The 19,458-nt window shown below is 38.6% G+C and overlaps 1 protein-coding gene across 1 annotated transcript; it reads left to right on the top strand.

Annotated features, from left to right (window-relative positions):
• Positions 1-5,803: 5,803 nt before the first annotated feature.
• Positions 5,804-16,761, top strand: LOC110861316 (gonadotropin-releasing hormone II receptor). The gene is made up of 6 exons (XM_022110421.2): positions 5,804-7,482; positions 7,934-8,366; positions 8,797-8,892; positions 9,140-9,242; positions 14,980-15,135; positions 15,596-16,761. Exons 1-6 carry the CDS (start codon positions 6,904-6,906, stop codon positions 15,783-15,785), a joined length of 1,557 nt encoding a protein of 518 aa, XP_021966113.1. The 5' UTR covers positions 5,804-6,903; the 3' UTR covers positions 15,786-16,761.
• Positions 16,762-19,458: the final 2,697 nt, after the last annotated feature.

The following is a 19,458-nucleotide window of genomic DNA, read 5'->3' as shown; positions in this document are numbered from 1 at the left end:
TTATTTTTATTTTGGCATAAAAATTGTCTCTAAACTTTGAGAAATTTAATGATTTTATATAATATTAATATTATATATTTAATATTATATTAATATATATTATATATTATATTAATTTAACATTATGTTTAACATTAATATTGTATATTTAATAATAATAGTCTAGTTTTTATTTATATATATATATATATATATATATATATATATATTCACACATATATATTCATTATTCATTTTGATGGAAGATTTTGTGTTAATTTAAATGATAGTGGTGGAGTTTTGTCAATTATTACATTGGGAATAGAATTTATTTACTGCCAACTGTAAAATTAATAATTAGTAAAAATTATTAATAAAAAATAATTTAATATATAAATATAATAATATATATTAATAATAAACAAGCCCCCAAAAAAGGGAAATCTTAGTGAGGCTGGATGCAGCTATCAATATTAAATACATTTTTCGGAACAGCATTTGAATCACGACTCTCCAAACTATTTTAGCCTAGATGATTTAATTACTGGTAGAAATATTGATTACGTACATTGTAGATGTACAAATTGAATAACAATGAAAAACTTTATTGTTTTTTAATGGTGTCAAGTTTTCGATCTCGGTTGCGATCGTCATCAGGACGGACTTAATTACATAATTATTAACAAATTACGGCAATTAAATATATTGAACTAAAGATTTCGAATGAAGACAACAGGAATCCATATTCTGATCAGTAAAAATTAATGTGGGAATAGATACATAGTTTTAAGAGTGGTGATGCAAATGCTGTTCCGAAAAATTTATTTACTATTGATAGCTGCACCCAGCCTCACTAAGATTTCCCTTTCTTGGGGGCTTGTTTATTTAATACTTGTAATTGAGTTATTTAGATACTAAACACAACGCATGCCCGAAATTTAATTTTGCATGTAGTTTGCAAATATTTTGCCACATATGTAACTCGAGTATGTGGAACTTATACATATATTCATTCCATTAGTTGTTGTCAATGGCGTTTGTTTTTTTACCACCCCTTAAGCTTCATCCAAGTTTTTGCACCTCTTATAGGAAAAACTTTGTCATTTATGAACCGATTTTGATCACACTACCCTTAAAATTTGCACAAAAATTTACTCTAAAATTTGTGCAATTCGTTTTTCATTACGATACGCCATTAATTAGCTATAAATATAAATACGTTTCCAGGGGTATATTTTTGCCCATAACTCGCGTAAAAATCAAGCATTCGCTAAGTCGGACCAGATCCCGTTTCTAAATTATGTAAAAATAATCGGTGCAAAATTTCATCAAAATCGGTTGAGAAATGACTGAGATATCGCAGATGGTCACTTTTTTGGGGTGGGGTAAATGCATACTTAGTAAATTTTTTTCGTTGTTAGGTATTTTCCTCACTAAGAAAAATAATTAGTAATAAAATTAATAATTAACAAATTAGTAATTCGCCAGTTCATTTTCTCATTTTAAGGCAAGCTGAAACATGAGCCACAATCTTGTGCAGAGGTTGTAAAGCTCTGAGAAGTTATTACATGTTATTTGGGGTCCCTGCCTGCAGGTCAGATTGGCAGGCAGTAGGCACCAGTGAATGACAAGAACTGAAAGAAAATGATATACATAAATACAATTGTTTGTTGAACTGAACATTGGAACAAATACATGCATACATTAAATACTGCATTTCTACCTGTTTAGCAACTACATCGCTAAACAAGTCCATCTGCATAAGATGAGTTTGCAAACTGTGACAGTGATACCGTGTAACACACTGCTCATCATTTGCACTTTTCTGTGCAGATAAACATGATTTGCATGCTTCTAAACTGCGTTCAATCTTAAATGAAGACTGAACCAGCAACACAATCTAACATCAACATTATACAGCTCCGATTTTCTACATATTAGGAATCTGAACACATATATTTTGAAAATTGGGGATATAATTAAAATAAAAAAATATTTTGGGAATATTGTGTCTGAATGCAAAATTTGAACGGTGAAAGTGAAAGCTAAATGACAATAATGTTCCGAATACGATATTTTAGAGAATATTCATCCTTTCCTACAGAAATCATCATTCGATCATCTCAAATTTTTCCAAGTGCGTACACGTGCCAGATTTTGGTGTCTGTCAAATTTATGATTGAATTGTAATTTGTTCCAGTTTCGTTACGCACAATGAAACGTTGTCATAAATCTAATTTGATCCAAAATTAAATTTCTAGCACTAAATACTTATCTGGGTCTCGAATTATTGTGTCGTGTCAAAAGAGCGCCATTTTACTTTCTCTCTACGGCTTCATATTTCATTTGGTTTCATTATTTGGCTAAATTCATCTTCAGGCGCTGGAGATTCATTTTACAAATCATGGATGGATCCAATAATGTACAATTGAGCTATATCTGATGTATTTAATACGATCTGGCCCACTTTCCTTTGTTTGAGTACATCAGTGAAACGCGTGGCAGGGCGTTCCATACACATGTTTCTTGGCTGGAGGACAATATTGGTTCGCATTGTTGGCGTGTATTTGAATGTAAACAATACTACGCAAGAAGGTGGTGAAGGAATCATTTCATATACATATGTATTTGACAGGTGGTCTGTTCATAGCTCACAATAATTTGGTCCACTTCTGACAGCCAAACAAACTCGAGTTGAGTTTGTTTGGTCGTCAGCAATGTAGAAATTTTCCATTTCTGGTTTCATATATTTCTTAGATATGTTAAATGATCGGGTTCGGATGAAGGATTTCGTATGAGGGGTTCGAACCCGTTGAGAAGAACTAGGTGTATGTGCTTCTTAGAGGGGTGACGTTGGAATGAAAGAAATATGTATTTTTGGCTTCTTTATATTGAGACTCAATAATTTAGTTACTCTAATGAATAAAAGGTACTGCCTACGACTTTCGTACTTACATCATTTGTCAATAGGTCATTAATTAATTACGTACAAGCACGTACGCATAAATTCAAGCACGTAGGTATTACCAGGATAAGCACGTAAGCACTGCCTGGATAATCATGATATACATACATATGTATATGTATATACATGTGTATATAGAAAAATCTAGAAACCAATCTTCCGACGATACGTATTATCACTTCCACTGATAAATCATATGCAGTTTTGCAATGTCCCCACCGTTATTCGATGTCCCCATCGTCTCCCCCTTGTTATATAAATCCCTGCCTTCCCATTGCATACAATATTAATGTCCCCACGTGTCCTCACGGCTCCCTCGGCCACAATATTTAAATATTTTCCTCAAGGATAGTTTTAAATATTATGAGAAAAGTTTTATAAAATTTGTTTTTAGGATAACGGAGATTTTTAACGCCATAAAAACGAATTCCATAATTTAGTTTACCCAAATGTACACATTTTGCAGATAACTTCCTCTGTTCAGATGATTTAAAGTTTGAAAGTTCCATTTGGCATCGAAGCGCATATTCTCCCTTAAAATTAAGCAAGGAAAAAATAAAACAATTTCAACCTTTTTGCAAAATATTTGGCTAAAAATGAGACGTTTGTACGTATGTCTTAAATATTTCAACCTTTTTGCAACATATTTAGTTAAAAATTACTAAAATTAGACGTATGCATGTCTAAAATTTAGGGGAAAAAAACAAGACACATTGTATAATTATGTGTCATATGCATATTATACTCTTATTAATTAAATGAATTGCGATCTATTTCTTTAAGAGGACTAGACCTTTTAAGCCTGATGTTCTCAGAGCCCGTATATACGTAAATATGTATTCAACTTGAACCTGACGATGAGTGACAATAACACTGACGACGACAACATATTCAGCATTGCGACACATCTTAAATCCGCTCAACTTTAGTAATACCATCTCAGTGGCGGCGGAAGCGTGGGTGGGGACAAAACGACAATGTCCCCATGGTTGTTCGATGTCCACATCATCTGCCCATGTTATACAAACCCGGTCCTTCCACCATTCTACAATGTCAATGTCCCCGATGTCCCCGGCTTCCGCGGCCACTGTATGTACAGTGATAATAATGCCAAAAGAACAGTGGCCGCGGAAGCGTGAGTAGGGACAGAGGGGAAATGCCCCCACAATTGTTCGATGTCCGCATCATCTGCCCATCTTATATAAACACCTCCCTCCCCTATCCCACAATTTTAATGTCCCCCAATGTCCGCACCGCTTCCGCGGCCACTGAATGATATGTACGTGTAGTAAGTACTGTTATATGTACATATTATGTAAATGGATATGTACAAACCAAGGTAAATGGTCATTTAACCAGATTCTGGGAGAGGAAATTGGATCAAAATCTTCCACTCAGATCGTCTCGAAATGTGATCTTATCAATCTCTCCGTGTCACAAATATAATGCAAATGTCATAGGAAAGATTCCCCCTTTCTGCACATCTGCTATTTACGTCGGGTCGGTATGTGATCTCAGACAAAAAATTGAGTCAGATTGTAATCCGATTTATGTACACTCTTAGAAATCCAGGATTAAAATAATACCAAGCCAAAATAATAATAATACCAAGCTAAAATAATAATAATACCAATTGGTAAGTAATATGGTGTAGTAATTGATCGGAATTAGAGTTTTACCACATCAGTAACAAATTTTTGTGAACCTGTATACATAATTTTAATACCAAGTGGTAGCACATTTACTACCGAGGAATCAATACCTGCGTGACTTTGCCAGATTTCTAACAGTGCAGAAATCCAGCATTTACTAAAATAATTCCAAGAGGTATTGACAAGTAATACCGTGTAGTAATAGTTCGGTGTTACGTATAATTTTAGTACCAAGCGGTAGCAACTTTAATACAGAGAAATCAATACCTGCGTGACTATATCAGATGAGGACTTTTTTTGCTATGAACCCCCCAAAACATTTGTATTTAAATTTTGATAAATTATACTATTAGCTAGTGAAGTACGTCCAAACAATGCAAAAAATGCGTGCTAAAAAAATCCGTATATCAAGGGTACCTCTGAGGGACCCATAATACCTTTTACACATATCCCTTCATTGTGGGCCAACCAGAAGTCGTAAAAATATGGGGTTTGGATATTTTTTATCTACATGCGATTGTCTAAAACGAACTTCAGTAAGGAGCCGCTACGTGACCTTTTTGACCTAAAGTTTGACTTTTTAAATTTACATGTATTGCGACAAAATTGGCATGCTAATAAACTGTAAAACTTATTTTTTATAGAGGTCAAACCTTAGGTCAAAAAGGTCACGTAGCGGCTCCTTACTGAAGTTCGTTTTAGACAATCGCATGTAGATAAAAAATATCCAAACCCCATATTTTTACGACTTCTGGTTGGCCCACAATGAAGGGATATGTGTAAAAGGTATTATGGGTCCCTCAGAGGTACCCTTGACATGTGGATTTTTTTAGCACCCATTTTTTGTATTGTTTGGACGTACTTCACTAGCTAGTGTTATCATTTATCAAAATTTAAATACAAATGTTTCAGGGGGTCCATAGCAAAAAAAAGTCCTCAGATTTTAAACAGTGTGGAAATCCAGTATTAAAATAATACCAAACGGTATCGAAAAGTACTACCGTATAGTTTTACGTACCACATCGGTAACAAATTTTGATACCAAGTGGTAGCACCTTTACTACCCGAAGAATCAATACTTGCGTGACTTTACCCGATTTCTAACAGTGTAATACACATAGACATGTGAGTACAGAGGAAAATGTGACCAGATACATGCATCATTTATGTATAGCACGCAAAATGGAGCACTATTCGCAAATTGGGACAGATTTAGCAACGTGTGTGACACATTTCGTGGCGTAATGGAAAAATAAACTCAATTTTTTTAAAAGAACTGATTTTCCTTTGAAAGGAAAAGTGACCCTAGTTAGAGACTGAAATGGTGTCGGACAAGGACTGCTTGTGTTGTGGGTTACCGTTTTTTGAGTAAGGTGACGCGAAAACTGGTATGAAAATGGTGTCTTCTCCAGTGGACGAGAAAGTGGGAACTTATTTTTTATGAAAAACAACTGATTTTCTGAAAAGTGAAAGTGACCCTTTTTTGAGTCTGAAATTGTGTTCTCAATTAGTGCGTTACCGTTTTTTCGTATACCTACTTACGAATAAGTTGAGTGTAAAACTGGCATGAAAACGGCGTCCTCTTCTTCTTCCCTGGACAAGAAAATGGGACAAGTCGTACTTATCAAGAAACGTGGATAATAAATTTGTACAATAAAAGAGTGACCGTTTTTAGGACTGAAATGGTGTCCTTAAAGCGTGCGTTACAGTTTTTTGCGCATTAGTTTAGTCTAAAACTGGTATGAAAATGGTGTCCTCTTCTTCTTCCCTGGACAATAAAATGGGACAAATCGTGGCTACCACGGGGGCTACCACGTGGCCAAGAAATCTGTACAAAGGGGTGTGCGACAGGTAGTGGAAAGCAAGTAGGTACATATAATTACACACTCCGTAAATGACACACATGCCAACAAGTCTCTCCCGGAGAGAAAGTCTCATCTTGTCCCCGAGTTCCATAATTTCCCCTGCTGTGCAGATACACAAGTAAACGTCGCAGTCGAGTTCTCCATGTAAATACGCAATGTTTCCCTGCCAAATCAGTGACAAGTTTCTCCAGGTGGGCGCAGACAAAGTCTCATCTTGTCCCCGATTTTGAGTAAATGTCAGTTCCCCACGTACATAATTTCCCTGCCCGAATCAGTCGGTGAGCGATCGAGTCGTTGCTTGATATAAGTACGAGGAGAAAGTGGGGAAAGTCTTCAGTCGCTTGGAAGACGTGGTCAATTTCGCAGCAAATTTCTCATCTTGCCTCATCCTCATCCTCTCAGTCTCATCTCAGTCTCATCTCGTCTCATCTGACCCCCGACCATGGAAGTACAACAAGTAGCCACCCCTCCGCCCTCCGGCCTCCTCCTCTTAAACGATCCGGGCGACCCCCCAGTTGACCTTGACCTTGACCCCGACGACGCCAACGCCACCAACTCCACAACGCCACCGTTCGTCGACGCGATGCCGTCCTCCTTCAGCACGATGTCGGATCTCTCCTTCTACTGCGTGATTGCGTACTCGATCATCTTCGTGATCTCGGCGACGGGCAATATTTCCGTTTTTTGCAGCGTTTACAAACAGCTTCGTCACGCCAAGAATCGGATTTCCTTGCTTATCCTGCACCTCTGCATTGCCGACCTGGTCGTCACCTTTACCGCGATGCCGCTCGAGGTCATTTGGCGTGTCACGATTCAGTGGTACGGAGGCGACGTGATGTGCAAGGCGTGCCAGTTTTTGCGAGCTTTTGGTCTCTACGCGAGCTCCATGGTGGTCATTTGTATCTCGTTGGATCGGTATTTTGCGATTATTTATCCACTCAAGTTGGCCAGGGCGGCGGAGAGGGCGAAGATCACGTTGGCGATTGCGTGGGGGTGCGCGTTGATTTGTGCGGCGCCGCAGGTATGTGAAATTTTAGAGTTTTGTTGGATAATTTTGGGAGTTTAGGGTGTCTTGTTGTAGAATTTCTGAAATTTTTGCGCATTTTTAAACCATTTGAGGCCATATTTTTCGGCACGATTTCGCATGTTTTGGGAAAATTTTTCCGAAATTCTTGCATATTTTTGAACCATTTGACCACATGTCGCTATCTTTTTCCCCAATTTCAGAATTTTTTGGGAAAATTTTGTAAATATAGCGTCATTGTAATCGTAAACAAGTCGAAATTTTTCTGAAATTATTTCGCACTTTTAAACGATTTGACAACATGTTATCATTTTTTTCCCAAATTTTTTCAGATTTTCTTTCCAAAAATTTTGCATATCTTGTTATCGACATAATTAAACTTAAAAAACGTGCCGAATTCCCCAAAATTTTGCACCATTTGACCAAAATCCTCCCCTTTTCTCTTTAGAGCATCATCTTCCACGTTGAACAACATCCCCGCTACCCGTTCAAACAATGCGTCACCGAAGCATTTCTCCGCTCCGATGTGGAACAGGAACTCGTCTACAACGTGTTCTCCGTCTCCGTCCTCTACTTCGTCCCCTTGCTCATCATCATCTTCACCTATGCGCGAATCCTGCTAAAAATTTCGCACAAACTGCTCGGCCGTCAACAACCCCCAGTCCACAAGGTCTCCTTCTCCAAGAGTAAGAAAAAACCCTCCGTCACGATTATCCCCCAGAACAATGGCGTCTCCCCAACGGAACGGACCGGTGACGAGGATGATGACGATGACGACGACGACGACGACACCACCACCCTCGCCGCCGGGTCGTCGAATAATAATTCCGCCAAAAATGGAACAGGATCAAGAAGTAGTCTGCGACCTACTCCGAACGGAGGTATGACGACGGGTGCATGGGTGTCGCGAAACAGTGGCCGCGGAAGCGTGGGTGGGGACAGAGGGACAATGTCCCCAAGGTTGTTCGATGTCCCCATGTTATATTAATCCCTCCCTCCCCCCCTATCCTACAATGGCAATGTCCCCACATGTCCCCACAGCTTCCGCGCCACTAATTACACGAGTATAACATACTTTTATGCAGTGGCCGCGGAAGCGTGGGTGGGGACAGAGGGACAATGTCACCACGGTTGTTCGATGTCCGCATCATCTGCCCATCTTATATAAACCCCTCCCTCCCCTAAACTACAATGGCAATGTCCCCAGATGCTCCCACAGCGTCCGCGGCCACTGATTGTCAAATGTCAATATTGACAAAAGATAAATATGTACTTATTTTTGATATGTTATTAATCCGATTTTGTTTACAGAAGCGGCGGGATCCTCCTCGACAGCAGCATCACCCCCGCAACTGGAGGAAGTGACCCTGGGACAGAAAATGTTTCTGAGAACGAGCATTAGCGGTGGTGAGTAAAAATAAAAATTGTGTTTTGGTCATGAAAATCATCTCTTTTTAAAAAAAAAAATACATGAATTTCAAGGCGCCTTAGAAAAAACTCTCAAAATTACATAAATTTCAAGGCGCCGCATAAAAGTCGTCTCTTTTTTAAGAAATTACCTGAATTTTAAGGGCGTGTCTTAAAAATTGTATTTTTTAAAATTACCTGATCGTGATTTTTTAAAATATATGTATTTTCTTATCCGAATTTCCAGGCGTTCTGATGGCCCGAGCGAGAATTAGGACGCTCCGATTGACAGCAGTTATCGTTCTCACGTTCGTCTTTTGTTGGACGCCATACGTCGTGATGACGCTCTGGTAAGTGTGTTATGACATAACATACATAATCGCATTAAAATAGAGAAAGGTCGTCATGACGTCATACGCATTACAATTGAATGACGACTGGGTAGACTTAATTTCGGAAAAATGTCGCATTTCCATCATTTTTTTAGGTCGTTATACAATCTTTTTTTGAGGTCTGGTTTCCATTTCCTGTCATAAAATATTTTGACAGAATTTAGAATTTATGTAGGTTTCGGAAATATGTCTTTGTTAAAAAGTTTGTCGAATTTAGTTACGACTGATTTCCCAGAATGGGATTATGTCAAGTTGGAAACTCGACTTTGTTAATTTCGACATCCCACTTCATTTCCTTCCACCCACAGAACCGCAAAAGTAGGGCTTGTAACCAACCATTTGCAAGAATTAACTGGAAAAAAGTGGTTTCCTGCAGGTAGATATTTTGATTTGCCTGAAATGCAAGGCGCAAGAAACTGGCGCGGCGCGTATTTCTCACACTTTTTTGCATAACAAAACGTACGAATTTATTCAAATTAAGTATCAATTGAATCACCAATTACATATCCTTTATTAACCATTGAGGCGACTTCTTCTCGAATTGTGGCCATAATGGGTAGTAACTAAGCCAGTGCGTGTCTTCTTGCCTCTTAAAATGTTACATTTACATAGATAAATGTGCTTTTAATTCATAGAGTTAAATAATTTACAAGACGCATATCGCTAATCTATAGCTAATTCATATCAATGGGCTTTGCAAGAATAAGGTGGTAAAATATATACGCAGCATATTTCTTGCACTTTATTGCAGCTCCTTGTAGTTTCTTGCAGTTTCTTGCACCTCGCATTTCTTGCCTGGCTTGCTTTGCAGTCCAAGAAATGTAGCAAACCACCAACAAGAAACGAAGCACTGTGCAAAACCACGAAAATAAATACTTCTGTATTAGAGAACAACAACGTCACAATTCATAAAAAAGTGATGTTTCCCACTAACAAACTGAATCTCCAATCCCACTTATTTCCTCCCTCAATATCAGAAAGAGGCCACAAACTGGGAGAAAGTTAAAATATTTATATGTAAGTACCAGACAGAGGGCGGATATCAATTTACTAAAAAACGTCAAAATATGTAAATAAGTACAAAAAACATAAAAGTAAGAATTTTTGAAAAAATTTATACTATTGAAATAATGCTCTTGATTTTTTTGTGGTCCAATTTCTTTGAATAAAAAAAATCGTCTCATATCATATAGTATTTATAAAATATGTGTAAAAAAACATGTAAAATTTACACATTTTTAAAATACTTAGAAATATGTTCCATTATGTAAAAATATTTTGAAATTTTTGTGCTGCATGCGAGTTAGCGGACACACCGACAAAGTTTGACCGTGGGTCATCATCCAATAAAAAAGTCGAAGATAAATGCATATCCGCCCTTCTGTCGATATTGATAAATAAATATATATGTATTATTATGTATGTATGTATACCTATTTTTTATGCGTTAATCTACGAACAAAAAAAAATTTGCCTCACGTCGTTGAACTATTCACAAAATATGTGTACATATGTACAAGATTTATGCATTTTTCAAACAATAGTGGATATAATATTTCAGAAAACTTAGAAATATGTGACATGTAAAAAAAATATTTCGAAATTTTTGTGCTCTATGCGAGTTAGGCAACACACCCACAAAAAGTTTGACCGTCGGGCGTGATTAAATGAAAAAGTCGAAAATAAATACATATCCGCCCTCTGCCAAGTAAATAACACAAAACGATGCAACTTACATATGTATGTGTACCTGTCGAAAAAGTTGAGAAATTTCGTCCCGTGGGTGGCATCATAATAAGATTATTCCGCATTATTTCCAGTTTTGCTCAGCTCTGCATTATTCACACGAACGAAGCAAGCTGCTGCATCTACATATCCGGCCCGGGATGTGTGTTGGTTAGTGGAAGGAATCGGGGAAAATAAATAGTTGATAAAAGAGATTTTTTGTATTTTTACTTGTACTGTACTGTGACTACAATACAATACAAAAATTAGTACAAAATTCAAAAGACCTAGAGAATTTCCATTATTTTGTACTCTGAAAAATTGTATTGTAGAACTCCGCGAAATAGATGCGTCAAAAATTGAGACAAATCAACTCATGATATACGAAATGAACCTCCTTCCACAAATTGTGTCTAAAATGTTCAAAACTTAAAATTCGATATTTTTGACCTTTGACCTCGTTTACAACAATCACCAGGCTGATGTAATCCGAAACGATAGTGATTTTTGAACTCCTCGCCTCAAACTAAACACGTCTGCAACGGTCCAAATAAAAAATAAATATTTTTGACCTTTGACCTGGTCTACGTGGTCTCGGGGTCTTCGCACGTTAAAACTGTGTCAATTTCTGAAATTCGCGCCCAAACCAAAGTCTAAAACAGTCGACACTTCAATTTTGACCTTTGACCTCGTCCTCTCGATTATGGGTTGGTCGGAGGTCAAACGTATTGACGACGATGAATTCTTCGTGAAATTTCCTTTAAAATGACACCGCATATGAAAATTAAGGTTGAATTTTGCGTTTACTTCACGCCAGGGTGACCTTGACCTTGACCACAGGGCGCCCATCTTCGAACTCGACCTAGGGTCAAAAATTAGAAGCAAAATGGCGCAAACAGCGTCTGATTATATTGAGGCGTTCTGGAGATATCATACTTGCCAACCCTTGATTTTTCCACAGTAGTACAAACTGAGCCCGTGTTTCAATTTGTGTACTGTAGACTGTAGAATTAGTACAAAAAGCTGATGACGTCATCATCTAGAGTCCACAGTACAGTCTACAGTCGAAGTACAAGGAATCTCTAACTCTCTAAAGTGAGAGATTTGTAGTCGTGATGAAAACTGACAGGTTGGAAGAACACGACCACCTTCAATGGAGGTTTCCCAGAGTATGCCCCCAGATTTGAGAAAATTAGTGCAAATCAAGTACAATTTTGATTAGGATGAAATTTGCGAAAGACACGATCTCCCAATGGGCACGCTTGGCGAAGATATTTGCATGCCAAGAGGAGAAAACGCGCCCTAATGTTGACAAAATTTACACTTTCCAAATTTACTGTACGTTTACTCCTCTTCGGATGCAAATATCTCTGCCAAATTAGCATCTTCTCATAAATCTTGAGTAGTTAATGTCAATCGATGGCAAATTTAATTAGGATGAAATTTGCGAAAGATACGATCTCCCAATGTGCAATTTTCGCAGATATTTGCATCCCAAAAGGAGAAATCGCGCATTAAATTTGGCGAGTGTAAAATTTGGCGACTTTAAGGCGCATTTTCTCCTCTTTGGATGCAAATATCTCTGCCAAACGTGCCCATTGGGAGATCGCTTCTTTTGCAAATTTCATCCTAATTAAATTTGAGATTAATTTGCTCAAAATCGGATCGCATACGCTGGTCGACCTCCATGGTCCATTTCTGAGACAAGTTGTCCACAGTGGGCGACTTGTTTACTTAATTCTTGAGTTATGATACAATTGACAGGTTTGCATAATCACATTTACATATTTGCAATTTAAACGAGGACAGCGTTTGAGATACTAACTTGACATTTGCGAAAAATCTAGTATAAGTAAAAATTACGTAATCCATTATGAATGAGATTATTAAGCAAGGATGCAAAATCTTCGCAAAGTTCGTAATGAATTCAGAGACCTGAAATCTGTTTAAAACTCGTTTCGTAATTCGAGTCAGGGCCGTGTATTTAGTTTTCTGCCTGCTTTCTCAAGACAATAATTAGCCAACGAGTCCCCTAAAAAGGCAACCTTGCCCTTTTCTTCTTCTTCCCTCTGCACAAACAGTGGCCGCGGAAGCTGGGGGGATATGTGGGGACATTAGCATTGTAGGATAGGGGATTGAGTGGTTTACATAAAATGGGCAGATCATGGGGACATCGAATAACCGTGGGGACAAAGGGACAATGTTCCCACCCATGCTTCCGCGGCCACTGTGGACAAATAAACCTGCCTAAATTTCGTGCCGTAACAACAAGTCATGTTTTCCTCGTGCTGAGTGAAAGTAAATAGACAAAACCTGTGCCAACTTTCTCTCGTTAATTGCGTTGTACAAGCTTTCAAACAGTGTTTCGTTTCGGGCTGGTTTGACATTCCTTGCAGGTGCAAGAAACTTGTAGAAAGCGGTAGAAATATGCGCCATTTAGCCACGCGCCGTATGAAGTATTTATAGCGGTGGGAAGGAGTTTCTTGCGCCTTACATTTCTTCCAGGTCAAAATATTTACCTGTAAGAAACCACTTTGTTTCGATTATTTCTTGCAAATGGTTACTATACCTGTTCAAAAAAACAATTTTCATTCAAAGTTCAGTCATCCCGATTTCTTATTGAAGATTTTCATTCACATTCAGTCATTTTCGTTCAAATTCATTTCATTTCACTTCATCGGACTCCATTTCTAACTTCGCCCATGTATTAAGCATAGGGTGAAAAATGAAATAAGTGAGAAATCCTTTCATTCACAGTCATTCATCTGAAATGACGGAATCTTTCAATCATTTTCATTCACATCACAGAAAATTCATTTTCATTCACTCTCATTCTCTATCATAATCAGTCACATGAATGAAGGTGAAGAGGTATGAGTATAGCGGGCGGGGCGGGGCGTGGTTTCTTGCGCCGTACATTTCTCCCAGGTCATAATATACAGGTGCAAAAAAAACACGTTCTTGCCCTTAATTCAAGTGGTTTATTGCAACTGGTTACTTTACTGTACATCCGAAACACTGCTTTTAAAGTTGTTGCTTTCTCTCGAACTTGCTACTTCATACCGTTTCCCAAAATCAGTTAGTCTCATTTTTCCCTAACTTTCTCCACTCCCGGAACAAAAGAGACGGACCCGACTAATTTTCCTCTCATTCTGGGATGCCATCCCTGCGTAGACGCTTCGAATTTACGTCAATAATGACTCGCTTGCACAAGGAAAAAGAACAAACAATGTTTTTCTGATCATTCGTAAGATCATCAACGAACCGTGGCGTCTTTCATCTCACTCCGCACAATGCGTCCCAACGATTGAGAGGAGGTTTCAGTGGCCGCGGAAGCCGTGGGGACATGTGGGGACCTTAACATTGAGGGATAAGGGGAGGGTGGGGTTTGAATAACATGGGCGGATGATGCGGACATTGAATAACCGTGGGGACATTGTCCCTCTGTCCCCATTCATGCTTCCGCGGCCACTGGTCCTCACAAGTATCCTCACTTTATTGCGCCCTCGTCGTTCCCAGTGGCCGCGGAAGCCGTGGGGACATCTGGGGATATTACCATTTTAGGATGGGGGAGGGCGGGGTTTGTATAAGATGGGCAGATGATCCAGAAATCGAACAACCGTGGGGACATTGTCCCCCTGTCCCAACCCACCCTTCCGCGGCCACTGATTGGGAGGACTGAGAACGACGACGACGATGAGTTGAGGATGAGATTTTTCTGTCATCCGCATCCACACCCGATTCTAATTACGTACTATTGTGTATGTACCGTGGATGTAGTTCTCATCAAAGTCAAGGTTGCGCACGTGTCGTCACGGGCGGTGTTATTATTACCCCTTTATCTGTCTGACTGGCTTTGCATATAAAGCGATTGACAACAAAACAACATGCAATTTTGAGACGGCACGAGGACGACGGTGTGAAAATGAAGGGGTGAACGTTTCCATTGATGGGTTTTCCTTTTCCGCAGGTATATGATCGACCGGGAGGGAGCCAAGTTGGTGGACAAGCGTCTTCAAGAAGGTCTCTTTCTCATGGCAGTGTCAAACTCGGTGGTCAACCCATTAATTTATGGGACTTATGGCAGCAGCGATTGTCGACGAGGGTCGGGAGGTGGACATGCCAGGTAATTAACCAGTTTTTCGTTTTATGCCATATTTATTTCCTGTAATGCAAAGCAAGCCACGCAAGAAATGTGAGGTGCAAGAAATTGGGAGAAAGTGCAAGAAATATGCGCTATCAAGCTAGCCACGCGCCGTATGAAATATTTACAGCGGCGGGGCGTCGTTTCTTGCGCCTTGCATTTCTTGCAGGTCGAAATAGCCGCAAGAAACCACTTGTTTGTCGTTAAATCTTGCACTGCAAAGCAAGAAATTCAAGGTTCCAGAATGTGCAAGAAATGTGTACCATCTAGCCACGCGCCGTATGTAGTAAGGCAGCGGGGCGTCCTTTCTTGCACCCTGCATTTCTTGCAGGTCAAAATATTTAGCTGCTTTCTCCCCTATATTTCTTCCAAGTGGTTACTTGCACGAAAACCCCTGTAATTAGTTAAATACGATAATTAAAATGGTTAATTATCCTTTCAGCCGGTATGAAAACTACGTGACGAGAAAGCGGGATCCATCCCCGTCCACGTCGCAACAGAGAAGGAGCATTCTTGGCGGAAGAGGAGTTCCCGGTGGGGCGACGACAATGTCGAGCGTCATCTTGACGAATAATCTGTACCCGGGACGTGGTGGGGGTGGTGCAGAGAGTAGAAAAACGTCCGTCATCTAAATAAGAGAGCACAAGTTTTTTTACAGTAAAGTTATACATATTTTAACCATTTATTGTCTCATTTATGTGTATAAGCTAAGTACAAATAGTGTTTCGTTTCTTGCCACATTTCTTGCCGAAACAAAAATAATGCAAGAAACTGTGAGAAAGTGGGAGAAATGTGCGCCATCTAGCCACGCGCTGTATGAACTATTTAAAGCGGCGGGGCATAGTCTCTTGCGCCTTGCTTTCTTGCGGGTCAAAATACCTGCAAGAAATGGTTATCTTGCGGCTATTTCTTGCATTGAAAATGACATGGCTGGAATGCATTGCAAGGCAGGAAATGCGAGGTGCAAGAAACTGGGAGAAAGTGGAAGAAATAAGCGCCATCTAGCCATGCGCGGTATGAAAAATTTACAGCGGCGGGGCGCGCCGTGCGTTTCTTATAGGTCCAGCTGCAAGAAACCACTTTGTCCCCCTTATTTCTTACACGTGGTTTCTTGCACGTGGTTACTCGCACGTGAAAAACTGACTCCATATTTGCATAATAGGTAAATATTAAACAGTAACATATGATATGTAATTGTCTTCAAATTCTGGTCAAGGTGTTGTATATTTTGTGTATTTAAACGTAATATTAATCCGAACCTGAATGTATTTAATGTTACTGGTACTGCCCGAATTAATTAATTCTATGTATGTTTACGAAAATGTCAAAAAAGCTGTGGTTAAAAAAATATGTAAATATGTATACAAATTGTTCTACATTAAATATTTACACCGTCTGTAATCTGTAATTTACTTACCTGAACTGTCGTACCGTGAGAATGAATGGGTCAATATTTATGTAAATATGTATGTACGTAAGTATTTAAGTATTTAGCGCATAGTTTTGTCATCACGTAAATATTGTGTAACTTTTAATTACGAAATTGTCTCGTGTTACCTCATGTTCTAATTGTTTTTATAATAAAATCCGTAAAAAACTTGTGTCATATTTGTGTCTGAGATTTGTTACGGAATTTCATTAAATTTCATAAAAAATGGGTAACGTTATGTGATCCGTTTTGACAAAGTTAGATAACGTAGAAGTTGATGACTCGGTATAAAAATCAGCAGATTTTTCATCATTTCTCGCCTCTGGGAATTTATTTTAAAATTCTGGACGGTAAATTTGTAGAGCAGGGAGTTGCCTATTTTTTTAAGAAAAATACACTTATGATTTTGACACTTTTTGAAGGAGGAGATCTCAAGGTTAAGAAGCCTTCAGAAAAATTGGAACTCGTCGAAACTGGCTCAAAAAACTCGACGCCATTCCATTAATCAACTCACTTTTTTTTCGATTCAAATAAATTTAGGGAATTTCAACCCTTTATTACATATATTTAAGATTAGATCGTACAATGAGAATTCCAAACACAACTATTCTAAAAAAACGGAATAATCATCATACAAATGCAGCTATAATTAGGCCATGATTTAAAATATGCCGAAAACTTAGAGATATAATTTCGTATTTCATTCATTCACGAAAAACTGAAAGAAATGGCTTTATCTGATAAGGAAATAAGAAGATTCAGCCTAACCTGACACCTAAGTTGTTGACATACCCACGACGCCAGGTAATGGGTTGGGATCCTCCCTGGGGCTGTGGGTATGTCAACGCGTCCCTAACCTTACCGATGCCAAGTGCTAGGAAATGACTGAAAATAAAGAACCTTCCCAACCCGGGTACGCTCGCATTTTTTGAAATTTCTATAGGTTCTTTAAAAGAATTTAGGAAAGATGTGCCAAATGCAACTTAATACAAGAAGTAAAATTACATGCCTATTACAGTTAAGTCTCCCACGGCGGTGGATCTTCTTGGGAGGAGGACTTTACTTGTGTCATCAGGGGTAGGAATTAAACACTGCCTCTGACTCACTCTGCTTCATGACCACGTTATTTAGTACAATGACAAATCAATAAATAATTCTTAGGAAGAGATTTGTAGAATAATACATGCTTATGTAAGAATCAACTCACTGACGGCAAATTTGTCGTCCAGAATTTTAAAATAAATTCCCATAAATGATAAAAAAATGTGCTGATTTTGACAATATCTAACTCCTACGCTAGAATGTCTCCATTTTGTTAAATATCTCATTGTGTGCCCCTTTTAACATACAGGTTATACAATAATCGGATATGTAGCGTATGAAAATTTGCATGATACACAGTTACTGGGGACAGTGGCTGCGGAAGCGTGGATGGGGACGGAGGGACAATGTCCCCACGGTTATTCGATGTCCACATCATCTGCCCATGTTATACAAACTCTTCTATCCTACAATGTTAATGTCCCCACATGTCCCCACAGCTTCTGCGGCCACTGATTCACTCGAAAATCGAACATATGTAGAGAAATTCAGCATATTTCATTTTGCCTAAAATTTCCGTAGATTAAATAACCTCGATATTATCCAATATTGAAAAGAGGACTTGACTTGCAGGTTAATTATTCAGATCTTGATGTGCATGACTTCATTTCCAGCCAGTCGTCATCACTTATTCAGAAAGCATCGCATTTTGCAAACGAGATCTTGCTCGGAACAAGTAAGGCACTTACATATTTTCGCATACATATGTCGTTGCACTATGTACGTATGTACAGTACTCTCGGTATAAATAGCGACTATATTTAACCACAAGGATTCAGAGGAGGGCAAAATAATGTATTTTGAGCGAGTTTATTCATAGGCTTTGGATTTCTGGGGGGTGATATAAAAAGTGACATAAAAAGACAAAATTTTACGAGGAGAAGGCAACAGTCGTACGAAAATAGGGGTTTGTGAAGAAATTAACTTTTTATCGGGGTCAAAATGCATTGTTTTCAAGATTTTTTTAAAATAAGGGTTTTGAGCATAACCGATCTTGGTTATGCAAATGCAATTTCGAAAAATGGAAATTCGTACTTCCTTGTAGTAAAGGACGAAGCATCAGCTTTTAGACAAGTATATTTCCAAAAGAAAAAAGGTGAAACCGCAATGAATGTTATAGATGCGATTAACTTCATGCGTACTCAGACCGGAAATAACGTGAAGATGTTCAGATCGGATAATGGGGGCGAGTACAAATGCCAAGAATTGGTATCCTTCTTCTCTAAACGAGGAATACGATTCGGTCTCAACTCACCTCAGTGCAGTCCCAGTAATGGATTCGTAGAACGTGAAATGCGAATCGAACAAGATGCAGCGAGGTCAATGCTGATCCAAAGTCAGCTGCATGAATCGCACTGGGAGGATGCAATCCGAACTGCATGCTACGTACTCAACAGAACCTTGAGTACAAAAAATACAGAAAAAACTCCATACGAACAAGTTATAGGAAAGAAACCTACTTTACAGCATGTTCGGATTTTTGGGAGTAAAGCTTTCGCTCACATAACAAATGGACAAGGAAAGAAATTCGATGACAAAGCTACAGAATGCATTTTGGTTGGTTTTGATGCGCATTCAAAGAACTATATTTTGTATGATCCAGCGGAAGGAAAATATCACTACCAAGCTAAACATGTGAATTTTATCGAAACAAATGCTTCTCGAAGAGAGAGCATTACTAACGATGAACCTGATGAGATTATTACTACATTTTCTACCAAAGAAGTAAGAAATGATGAAACTGAACAAACAGACGGGGCAAGTGAGACAGAGGA

The sequence above is a fragment of the Folsomia candida genome, unplaced genomic scaffold, assembly GCF_002217175.1.
Source record: "Folsomia candida strain VU population unplaced genomic scaffold, ASM221717v1 Fcan01_Sc040, whole genome shotgun sequence".
In the NCBI taxonomy this organism is placed as follows: Eukaryota; Metazoa; Arthropoda; class Collembola; order Entomobryomorpha; family Isotomidae; genus Folsomia; species Folsomia candida.
The sequence above is the reverse complement of the archived record's forward strand: the minus strand, read 5'-3'. Positions and strand labels throughout refer to the sequence as shown.

Bases quoted from the DNA above. Each gene is read 5' to 3' on its own strand.
- LOC110861316 (XM_022110421.2), top strand. From the start codon at position 6,904: ATGGAAGTACAACAAGTAGCCACCCCTCCGCCCTCCGGCCTCCTCCTC. The intron at 8,893-9,139 runs GTGAGTAAAAAT...CCGAATTTCCAG, and splicing joins GAGAACGAGCATTAGCGGTG to GCGTTCTGATGGCCCGAGCG. The intron at 15,136-15,595 runs GTAATTAACCAG...TTATCCTTTCAG, and splicing joins TCGGGAGGTGGACATGCCAG to CCGGTATGAAAACTACGTGA.